Below are 11,767 nucleotides of genomic sequence, written 5' to 3'. Positions count from 1 at the left end.
CTTGCCGCGTCATTGAATTAGGCTTGCCGCGATTAGATCACTTGCCCACCGCGACACAGCCTTTCACGTCGTTTTGATATTCTCTTGTAATTAAATCACTTAGTTTCGTTAGAGAGAGCAAACACTAAGAACTGAATGTGTCTGCTGCCTGAATTCAGCGGAGCTGAACGCACATCACAGAGCAGCAGGTGTCAGATTTCATTTATTTCTGTCAGTGTGGGAGGAGAGCTGACTGACCAGACAATGGCAGAAGCTGCGTGCTTACTCGTTTGTTATAATGTACATATATGATGTTTAATACAAGCAAGATCATTTTGTTGTTGTGTTTATCATCAAGAAAAACAATAAACCCATCATTCAAGCAGCGCTTTATGGAGAAGAAGCCGGTTGCTCTGCTTGGGACTGGCGGGTTTTGTGAGAATTACCTGCGCACATTCAAGCACTTAATTAAACCAGCTGTTGCACTCGCATTGCACGCAAATTATTGCGTGATTTAACGCAGCTTATGGAAGCGCTGCATTTAAACAGTTGCGTAATTCAAAAGTGAAAGTAAAATGTGCATGTCTGCATGCGCATATATAAGCCCACCGGTGGGAAAATTCTGTCACGGCAGCAACCCTAGATTGAATTCACGCATGCGCGCGAGGTGGAAGGACATTCAAATAATGAACATGGCGGTCAGTAACGTTAAGCAAGCGGTTGTTTTGAAAACTCCAGAAATGCAAATAGTATCAATATGTTGCATAACTACAATCCTATAATTCAGGTAACAGCTGGAAAAAAAGCTTTTTACAAAAACACTAATCTAAATCTCGAAGATCGGATCAGATTGGATCGAATCGAATAATGATAATCGATTCAAGATCTTGAGAATCGGAATGATCCTTAAAATTTGAATTGAAACCCAGCCCTAATGTGAAGAACACTGCTATAGGGGGTCAATGGTTACTGTCAACCGTGTGCTATATATTTTATGTATGCATTGATCACCTAAGAGACAAGAAAAAAAATCAGTATATGTATGCAGTGCTTTTAAGTGGCCCAAAAGAAGTGCCGGTACTTTTTTTTTTTTCTGCTGACTCGACTCCTATATTGAAGGGGTTTTATATTCAGCAGTCAACAGACGACCTTGTAAAAAATAATAAATCCTTTTATAAGTTTATGGATTTGCTTGAGCTAGAAATAGCTATTGAACACAAATAAAATGTGCAAAAGGTAGATATGTGAGTAAAATTTTCAACATGGTTAAATGCTAAAACTAAGAAAGTCATCACTTTATTTTGTCCCATTGTTTTCCATTTTGCGGGTGGTAAAACTACTGTGCGCGTCGTTCAAATTTATAGAAATTACGTTCACTTGTAGTTTAGCAATTCAACTAAATGTCTATTACAATTTCAAGAATGTTTTTACTCTGCACATGGCCTGAGAAATCCGAAGTTGCGTCGAGGGGAACCAAACTGACAGCCGCAACAGTGAAGATTGTACCTACAAAATGGTATTGGATAAAGCTTGCGTCTGACCTGTAGCTGTCATTCTGGGTTGGTGGGATGTCAGCCAGCGAGTCCTCTGATTCTGACCTTGTTCTTTTACTACTCAGAGTCTAAAACAAGGAGGGCATATTAAGAGCAGCAGTATCACTTTACAGTAAGAAGCATCGAAAACCCTTGACGGAAGGGAAACATAACTGGATTGGAAATAAGCTGATAAACTTGGTTCCAAGCGGGGAGGGACAACAGTTCGTTTTTACAACAGTGTGTTTGAAAGCATTTACTTTCAGACACTAGGGGGAGCTCGTAGAGAAATATTACGCAGACTTGCCTGGTTTCCCTTTAAGACGAGTAGTTATACGAGCAAGTTTGGTGGTACAAAATAAAACATAGCGCTTTTCTAAGCGGATTTAAAAGAGGAACTATATTTTATGGCGTAATAGCACTTTTGGGAGTACTTCGACTCGCCTGAAAAGTCCGCTCCCCTCTCTCCCTCTCATAATGGGAGAGGGAGGGTGTTACTGCGCCGAGTCGAAGTACTCCCAAAAGTGCTATTACGCCATAAAATATAGTTCCTCTTTTAAATCCGCTTAGAAAAGCGCTACGTTTTATTTTGTACCACCAAACTTGCTCGTATAACTACTCTTCTTAAATAGGAAAAACGTTGATGTGTTTGGTCACTTCTAACTTTATCTCTGATTGGTACCTTTGAATGAATGGGGCTAAGTTAAATGCTATCGAAGTGTTGCAGCGCGCTCCAGCGCTTATGTGCACGCACCCAGATGATAGAGGGATGTATCAACAATTCTTAGTTAAGGTAATAACATATTTTAATATTGAAAATGAGTAGACTATTCCTTTAACTGATCGCATGGTTACAATGATATGATTGACGCGAGGTTCAGTTGAGGAATTAAAATCCGATCACGCATTCCGTTATCCTCGACCTCACGGAGCGTGCGGTTAATGGCTGCGTAGCAACGGGTGACGCGACCCATGACACGGAGCGCAACTTCCGCTCCCGAGCACTTTGGAAAGTAATGCTTTGACTCGTTTTAACGCGTTGTTAGACGCGACATGTGAACGAACATAACGAATATAAAACAAAGTGAATAAAAATCTTTCTGCGGGCCAGATTATGTTATATTTTTAAAAGGTGACGCGGGCTGCAGAGAGAGAGAGGGCGGGCCGGGAGTTTGAGACCACTGCCCTAAACGTTAATGGAAAAGAACCGCGCACCTGAGTGACTGAGGGAGAGAGACAGTGAGCTGTTCTGTGTGTGAGTGAGCAGAGCGGGACACAACAACACAATACATCTGTATGTGTGTAGGGGAGGGGCGCTTTTACTACTAGCCTATAACAGAACGCTGACACAATCAGCTACCCAATGATGATTTTCATTTAATCCGAATATTGACTCGTATTACTCGTACTCTGCAGAAGTGCTTTATCCGTCCCACCGAGAGCAGAGACTACATTGCCCATACACCCTTGAGTTCAACACGTTAAAAGCGCATGCGTCGCTTTTGCTGCTGTCAGTCAGTGTCAACGTGGTGTGGAGAGGTGTGTGTTTGTGTGTGAAACGCGCAGCCATAGCTGCTCGGTTAAAATGAGTATCCGGCTCATCTCTATTTATTGTATTTTCATTTTAACTTACATTAACAATAGAAATTGTCTCAGACTCACATGACTTTAGTGACTCAGGTGGATTAATGACAAATGTCTCAGTGCTAAAACGGGTAGGAGGCTCAGGTTCGGACCCTCTAGTCGTGAAAGAAAGTTCAAATGACACAGGTCCAAAACCTCCATCCGTGACAGGAGGCGCAACAGATGACTCAGTATCAAGATCTTGGAAAGTATCACAGGAGACAAACGAACAGAAGACAGACCACACACACCCCAGGGCTACGGCAAATGTAGAAAGGGCTGAGTTTAATGGACATACCTCTGTTGCTTCTTTGAGAACAGGTGGAGGCTTGACAATAGCTTTTCTGACAGGTGTAGTCCCAGCAACGGCCCGCTGGAGAATGGGTGCAGGTAAGGGTATAGCTGTCTGCAACACAGGTGCAGAAATGCTGCCCTCCTGAGAACTGGTGTAGATCTGACAACAGCCCTTCGTAAAACAGGTGCAGGTGTAACCATAGCTCTCTGAAGAGTGGGTGCGGGAATAACGGTGGCCATCTCAACCACTGGTGCAGACTTAACAATAGCTATTCTAGGAAGAGGTGCAGCCTCTACGACGGCCATCTTGACAACAGGTGTATATTTAACTGGCTCTGTAGTAAAAGGTGTTCTTCTTATAGCCAGTCTAGAGCCTCGTCCAGGCTTAGTTGATGTGATGGCTTCAGAAATGGAATATCAGCTAAACTGGAGAGGCGGCCATCTTGTGACGTGGCTGAAGTTCAGTCACCATCTTGTGAAGTGACTCAGGTGTAGTAGCAGCCATCTTGTGCAATGACTCGGGTATGGTGGCTGCCATCTTGTGAAGCGACTCGGCGTCATCGGCGAACAGACGGGGGAAGAGTGAACAACATCAACGCTGTCAACAGACTCCTCGTGCGTGGTTATCCTCCTTCTCTGTCGACTGCGCGAACAGCGCGAGGAAGACGCGCTCACCGGCTCAGCAGTCTTAGACGAGGAGACTGAAGACTTTGCCTCGGGCAGCTCCGGCGTGAATGAAACACACACTCTGCGACGCCAATCTGCGTGACGAGCAAAGGGCGAAAAAATCCATCACATCAAGTTTGTCAATTTCATGCATTGGGATCGGCTCACCCAAACAATGGTTAAACCACACTTTCATTTCAGTGTCGTTCAGTCAAAGACCATGTGAATCCGCCCAGAACCTCCGAGCAAATTCCTCCACGGATTCATAAAGATCTTTATATGTAAACAATGTGGCATGTTATGGCTTGATATATTTTATGAATCTCTTATTATTTATTTGGTATATCTCTATTCCATTTTTTTAAATTAAATATACCCGAATAGCCTATAGTTTTCGACAATTGTGAGCCTAAAAGCTCATGTAGTTGTCAAACAGATGTTAAAAAAAAAAAATGTAATTATGATGACGTAGCGCATGCATTTCCCGGGTTCGATCCTCAGATCTATGCATGAGAGTCGAGAGCACTATCCACTCTCCCAGTCCATCACTTGTGTGTCAATCAAACAACATGTGAGATACAATGCTTCATGTAAAGACATGCAAATGACCGCTAGGTGTCACTGTGGAGGCGGTTTCGGATTGATGTTTTAAAGCCTCAAAACATACGGCACAATTGATTCAACTGTTTCAGTGTTTCACGAAGCCTCGCTCTGCCCACCACTAGTAACATCAAACACAATGGACCGTGACAAAGGGGTGAACAGGAAGTGAATATATACACAATATGAACCAATGAGAGAACCAGAACAATAAAACACCATGACAACAAACAAGGGGAGGAGCATGAAGACAATGACCAAGTGACCAAGGTAACAAATGACTAGGCGGTAACAATAAATCAACACGGGAGAAAAAGGCAAGACTCCAATACAAACATAAACACTAGAAATAATACTTTAAACATAACAAGGCAGGACAGGTATAATACAATAAACAATGAACACAGGTAGCATTAAGTCAAATAAAACAAAACATGACAAGGAAATAATAAAATCTCAAAAACACACAAACAGAAACCCAACACATGGTATAATAATTATATATTTCATGCCATGTATACTAGTGATGCGCGGGTCGGCGTTTTTCCAACCCGCGGGTCCTGCTTTTATGAAATATTTGGACCGCCCCAACCCGTCCCGCAACACTGTATCTATTTTTACAACCCGCCCCGCGCCCGCATTTGTAATGTAAATAAAAAGAGGCTTTATTTCAGCCTAAAAGTGCTTGGAAACAGCCATTAGATTACATCGCCCTGTAAAATGGCAACAACATACACGAATGAGCCATAGCAACCAGCATGGTCATAATAATATAGAGATAGGATAATGATAAACCAGGGGTGTCCAATACGTAGATCGCAAAGGCAATGCCGGTAGATTGCACATAAGTTAGCTGTGTATTCTCATGCTGATCCATGCCTCCACGAGAAAATTGGCATTATGAGTAATTGTGAAACACTTAAGTCTTTTTGAGTTGCTGTGCCTTTCTTCTCATATGTGTTTTTATAAATCTTATGCCTGCCCGCTGCAGCTCAGTCGTGTAAACTTCTGGAATTTACAAGCATGCAATCGCATCGGATTTTTGCCTTCATGCACGAGCTGATGCACGCGCCCAATATGTATGTGTGTGAACGAGGGAGAGAGAGAGGCAGCGTTGTGCTGATATATGCTTCTGATACTATTGTAATTTTCTTTCTAGTTTGTTTCACTAAATGTCTGCTATTTTAAACAGTACTCAACATGTTACTCCTCAAGAAAATAGAGTAATCGTGACAGCCCTAAATCCAATGTAGAGATATATGCAGTATAGTCCACGCATTTAAAGTGTTTTTAGCATGTAGAACTTGTTGGCTTTATCATTTTAAAAGTATATCACCACACAAAAAAAGCAGTCTTTTTATTATCTATTCACAAATTCCTTACCTTAATTTCTCCTGCAGATCGTCTTTCATCTTTTAATTCTCCGTTTGTTTTGTTGCTGTGGCTGGCAGCGGGAGCTACGTGGCGCCTCCGTGACTTGACACCAAAGGTTTGGGGATATCAAGTTACGTTGCGCAAGTTACATAGGCCTACGTAATTTAACCCCCTGGGGTCCAAAAACGCGGGGCCGCGTTTTGACGTGTTTTTTCCTTATCATGGCAGAATCAACTTAAAATACTCCATCATTAATAATCATACACTTACGTGTTTGACATCATTTGAAACGGTAAAGGGTCGTCTTTAATATGTGTTCATTCACAATAACAACAGATCTTTGTGTTTTTGTCAAATAAAGAAAATAAACAGGGTGTGCATCCAGACATTTCTGTCCCGCCAGCTGTCTCTCAAAACACGTTACAAAAATCAGTTGAAACTCCGTGAATACTCGTCACACAAGCATGATACACATATCCAAAGAAAGCCTAAAATGTCTACTTTTAAACAAGCTAAATATAATCGAAAACAAATATTGCCTGTTTATGTAATCTGCATTGAAGTAAAGAGAGTACCGTTTTTCCTGGCTGACTTCATTATCTTTCATTTGACCACGCCCACAGCTGTTGACATGGTAATGAAGACACGAGCTGTTCAACCATAACAAGCAATGCGTAAAGTTTGATCAGATTTAAAGACTTTACCGCATGTTTGGACTATAAACTTTATACACACACATGAGGAATATCTTCATTTAACGTTATGTCTGGACATTGAGGAAGAGAAGCGTTTATCTTTAACGTTACCTAAGAAGATCAATGGAGAACGCACTGGAGCTGGATTAGAAGTAAGTAACGTCAACAAAAAAGTGTCTTGCAATTTCTAAATAAAAATACATTGTTTTATGTGAATAAGTAGGCAGGGTGATTGTCACATCATTTTAAAGAAAAAACTCTAGACTACTAGATTCTGTTTAGGAAAGTATTGTTAAAACATGTTTAGTATGGGTTTTGTGGACTTATATCAGCGACTTAAAAATTTTGCTTTTTTAAAAACCACGCATAAACATTTTTCTCTCAAAAATACAAACATGTACATACATGTAGCTCATATAATACTTTAGCCCAGTTTGTGCTGAACGCGGTGGTATGAGACACTTGCCATTATTATGTTTTAAAGCAACTAAAAAAAGACCAAATGTAAGAGCATGTCAGAACCTCTGAGAGTGTCCCAAAATGGTCGGACCCCAGAGGGTTAACCTTATCAAAGAACGTAATAAAATGTAAAAATATATTCCCAAATATTTAATATATATGCTACAGGGAATTAGACGCAACATATCAGTTTTTAATGACTCGCCCCGCATTAAAGTTACAATTTCTTTACCCGCCCCGACCTGCGGGTTACCCACGGGGCCCGCTGGTTAAGAGACGACCCGCGCATCACTAATGTATACCATTCTTTCTTCTGTGAAACACAAAATAAACATGGTTTGAGGAATGTTTTTGTGTCCATACATTGTAGTTTAATGAGGCTCAATGTTGTGTCATAAAAAAGCTTATATTTTACCCAAGTAAAAAATATGTCTTTAAATTCCACTTACCTCACTCTCTAGCAGTTGATTGGGGGCTGTCTTACTCATGTCTGCATAAAAAAAGTTTATAATTCCCAATCCTTGACAATAGGACATATGTATTGTTGCCATCCCAGGAATCTTTAATGCCTGTGTGTGACAAAAATAAAAATGAACATAAAATAGACTTTATAACTACGTACATTATATCACCATATGGATAACTGAAAAATTATATGAAGTATATCTGTAAGAACATGAATAATTGTTTAATCCTTAAATTTAAAGGTGCTGTTTGTAGATTTAAGCAGGTTTAATCTAGGAACCAACCAACAGCTTAGTCCACAGCTCACCCCCTCTTTCAAAACGCATAGAGAGACTACATTAGCCACCATAGGACAAACATGACATTGTCAGAGACAACATTGTGTCAAAAGGCTTTTTGTAGAAACATGGTGGAGCAAAATGACTTCAATTTAAGGGGACCCACAGTGTATGCAGATAAAATGGCTCGTTCTAAGGCAGTAAAAACATAACATTTCATTATATACACAACACAGAAAACATAGTTATGTATATTATATTTCACTTTCATCAAACATTCATCCTAAATTTACACACAGCACCTTTAAGTGAAGTATAAGAAGTTCACTATAACATGGCCTAACTAAAAGCCTAAATGAAAACAATTGCTTTAACTTAAACAGAAACATAGTTCAAAGTTAGGTTACATACACTTTTAATGAAAAGAGGTTACATCATAAGATGTCCCAGCTGGAGGTGAAAAAGAAAGATGTTTAGCTGTTGAAGGAGAGACAACTGCAGTGGGTGGAGGAGAGACGTCTTTAGCTGGTGGAGGAGAAAGGTTTGACGCTGGTGGAGTAGAAGCAGGTGGAAGAGAGATTTCTTTAGCTGGTGGAGGAGAGATGTCTTCAGCTGGTGGAGTAGAAGCTGGTGGAGGAGAGATGTCTTCAGCTGGTGGAGTAGAAGCTGGTGGAGGAGAGATGTCTTCAGCTGGTGGAGTAGAAGCTGGTGGAGGAGAGATGTCTTCAGCTGGTGGAGTAGAAGCTGGTGGAGGAGAGATGTCTTCAGCTGGTGGAGAATAAGGTGGTGGAGGAGAGATGTCTTCAGCTGGTGGAGGAGAGATGTCTTCAGAGGGTGGAGGAGAAGCTGGTGGAGGAGAGATGTCTTCAGCTGGTGGAGTAGAAGCTGGTGGAGGAGAGATGTCTTCAGCTGGTGGAGAATAAGGTGGTGGAGGAGAGATGTCTTCAGCTGGTGGAGGAGAGATGTCTTCAGAGGGTGGAGGAGAAGCTGGTGGAGGAGAGATGTCTTCAGCTGGTGGAGGAAAAGCTGTTGGGGAAGAGATGTCTTCAGCTGGTGGAGGAGAAGCTGGTGGAGGAGAGATGTCTTCAGCTGGGGGAGTAGAAGCTGGTGGAGGAGAGATGTCTTCAGCTGGTGGAGGAGAAGCTGGTGGAGGAGAGATGTTTTCAGCTGGTGGATGAGAAGCTGGTGGAGGAGAGATGTCTTCAGCTGGTGGAGGAGAGATGTCTTCAGAGGGTGGAGGAGAAGCTGGTGGAGGAGAGATGTCTTCAGCTGGTGGAGGAAAAGCTGTTGGGGAAGAGATGTCTTCAGCTGGCAGAGGAGAAGATACTGTAGCTGAAGGAGGGAATAAGGCTACATCAGGCGGCTGAGATGAGGGAAGTGGTTGATGTGTCCTTAGTTTATGAGGTATCCTTGGGCTCTCTTCAATTTGCTTGAGGTGATCAATGCTGACCTTGCAAATCGGCTGATCATTCGAATTAACAAGATCTACACATTTCCCTTCTATTTTAGTAATCATAGAGGGACCAATATATTAATTGTCAAGTTTTCCTCCTTTGCGCTGTTCACTGCGAACATTCCTTATTCACACCATATCTCCCACCAGAAAGCTTTGCTGTCCATTTTTGTATAACCGCCTTCTGGTTTCTGTGTGTGTTTTTTCAGTATTCTTCTCCACAATTTTCATAATTTTTTCATGCCGTTCAATGTCAATGGCAACTGTTTCTTCCATGTAAACACTCTCAAAAGAATCATCCACCTATGCAAAAATGTAAGTTACGGTAACTTTTGTGTATATTCATTGCATAACTATCTAAAATATGATTTGAAAATGATGTATGTCAAATTGCAATAAACATGTTACATTTGTGTTTTACCTGATAATGTTCTGGGATTTCTGGCGGGTATCTGGCTTCTCTCCCAAACATCAGGTAAAATGGTGAGAATTGTGTTGTGAGTTGCTTCTTTGTTCTTAGTCCAAACATAACTGGTTCTAAATACTGGTCCCAGGTACTGGGTTTGTCCTGTACCAGTTTTGCAAGGACTCTGAAATAGTGAAACTAACCAATAGTTAAACCAATATCATTGATTTGCTGTGCAAGCAAAGTTCTTTTGTAACTGTATGATGTTAAAAATATACTCAAACACAATAGTCATTTATAGTCAGCTCCATAAATATTGGGACAAACACACCTCGTTTTCAGACCAGAACGCCCTGTATATACTGAAGTGAATGCATTTTTTACCTTTGTATAGTGCCATTGAGCCCCCAATCCGTTAGTCTGAGGGTGGTATGGTGCACAGAGGCTTCTTTGAATCCCAAGAATTTACATCAGTGTTAATCTACAGAAGTTTAATACAGTGTAAAACAGCAAAAGACAGTTTACTTTCCTTTATATATCATTACCTTTTACAAGCCAACAGCCAGATCAACTCGAAACATCACAAAACAAGTACCTAAAAAGGCACAACAAAAACAACAAACATTAAAGCTGTGTGTCTGTGTGCATCTAAGTAAACTTCCTGCATGTTTTTTTTCCCCAATACATTATCATATATGATTGTTACAACTTTGATGGATATTCTATTTACTGTAGAATATTAGTAAGACAAAATTTCAGATTATGAACTTCATTACGATAATGGCACCCTAGCAGTTGTCATCACAGTCATTAACTTTATCTTTACTTCCTTTGTCACAGCAAATGTGTTTTATAAACACAGTTTCAATGGTCAGAGAAAAGTAATGCTAAATTCATGCACCCAACTGAAGGAAACAGTTGTTAATGAAATAGTTAGGACTTTAAACAAAAAGTGCCTTTAGGAAATTATTCACTTCAACTAGAGCTTAATTAAGTACTGTAAATAAAAAATAAGGTAAATTGGTTTAAAAACGAGTGAAGATTGCAATGATGTTTGTGCAGTTATTTAATCCAGGGTTTCCAAAAATGGGAGGGGGGGGGCAAAGACCCTTTGCAGGGATTTTTTTTTTTTCAAATGACCCCCTCATAATTGTAACAGTTAATATGATTATTCAAATATGCACATAGATGCTACTACTTTAACTATCTGTATGCAATTTTACACAAAAATTTGAACTTGAATTTTGTTAACACTGTAAAACTATAAACCAGTCCTTCTAGAAAAAGTGTGATTGTGCGATCGCGCGACATATTGCATAATCAGCCAAAGTCCGCATATTTATGTGGGGCTTGCATGATTTCATAATCTCCGCATTTTCGTAGCAAAAAGTCACATATATATTAGCAGAAAGTTGAAAAATGTTGCATTTACTTCCCAAAAGCGCAGCCGTGTCCTCTATTGCCATGGGAACGTTATGAAGTGACGTGATTATGTGACGTGAACATCATTGCAGCTTTTGCAAGTTTCCGCCGTTTTTGCAAGTTCCGCAATTTTCGCAAATTCCCGCAATTCCATCGCATAAATTGCATAAATATCCCGCATATTCCATCGCATTTTTTAAGAAAACGTGCCGCAAAATCGAGGATTTTTGCCCGCAACAATCACAAAAAAACTCCGCGGACTGATAAACTAAAGCAGTAATAACAAGCATAATCCACTTGTTGACAGACATTGTCCAAGATCACACTTTGAGTATTGTCTATTTTGATCACTTGCAATCATTTTCATTAGAGATCAATCAAGAACCCTGTTATGGAGCCAACCTGGGTTTGCCAATGAAATATTAGTGACTATTAGTGTATACAAGTTCACAGTAACCATACTTGTTGGTTCTAAATTAAAAATGGTTTAAGGCAATCAGGATCCTCAAATGGCTTTAACT

General features: G+C 40.5%; 1 protein-coding gene across 1 annotated transcript; it reads right to left on the bottom strand.

The window, feature by feature from the left end:
• Positions 1 to 8,380: 8,380 nt before the first annotated feature.
• Positions 8,381 to 10,719, bottom strand: LOC129426650 (uncharacterized). Its single transcript, XM_055183089.2, has one exon. It carries the CDS (start codon positions 9,479 to 9,481, stop codon positions 8,381 to 8,383), a length of 1,101 nt encoding a protein of 366 aa, XP_055039064.2. The 5' UTR covers positions 9,482 to 10,719.
• Between the last annotated feature and the right edge of the window lie 1,048 nt (positions 10,720 to 11,767).

Source organism: Misgurnus anguillicaudatus, chromosome 25 (genome assembly GCF_027580225.2).
Source record: "Misgurnus anguillicaudatus chromosome 25, ASM2758022v2, whole genome shotgun sequence".
In the NCBI taxonomy this organism is placed as follows: domain Eukaryota; kingdom Metazoa; phylum Chordata; class Actinopteri; order Cypriniformes; family Cobitidae; genus Misgurnus; species Misgurnus anguillicaudatus.
The sequence above is the reverse complement of the archived record's forward strand: the minus strand, read 5'-3'. Positions and strand labels throughout refer to the sequence as shown.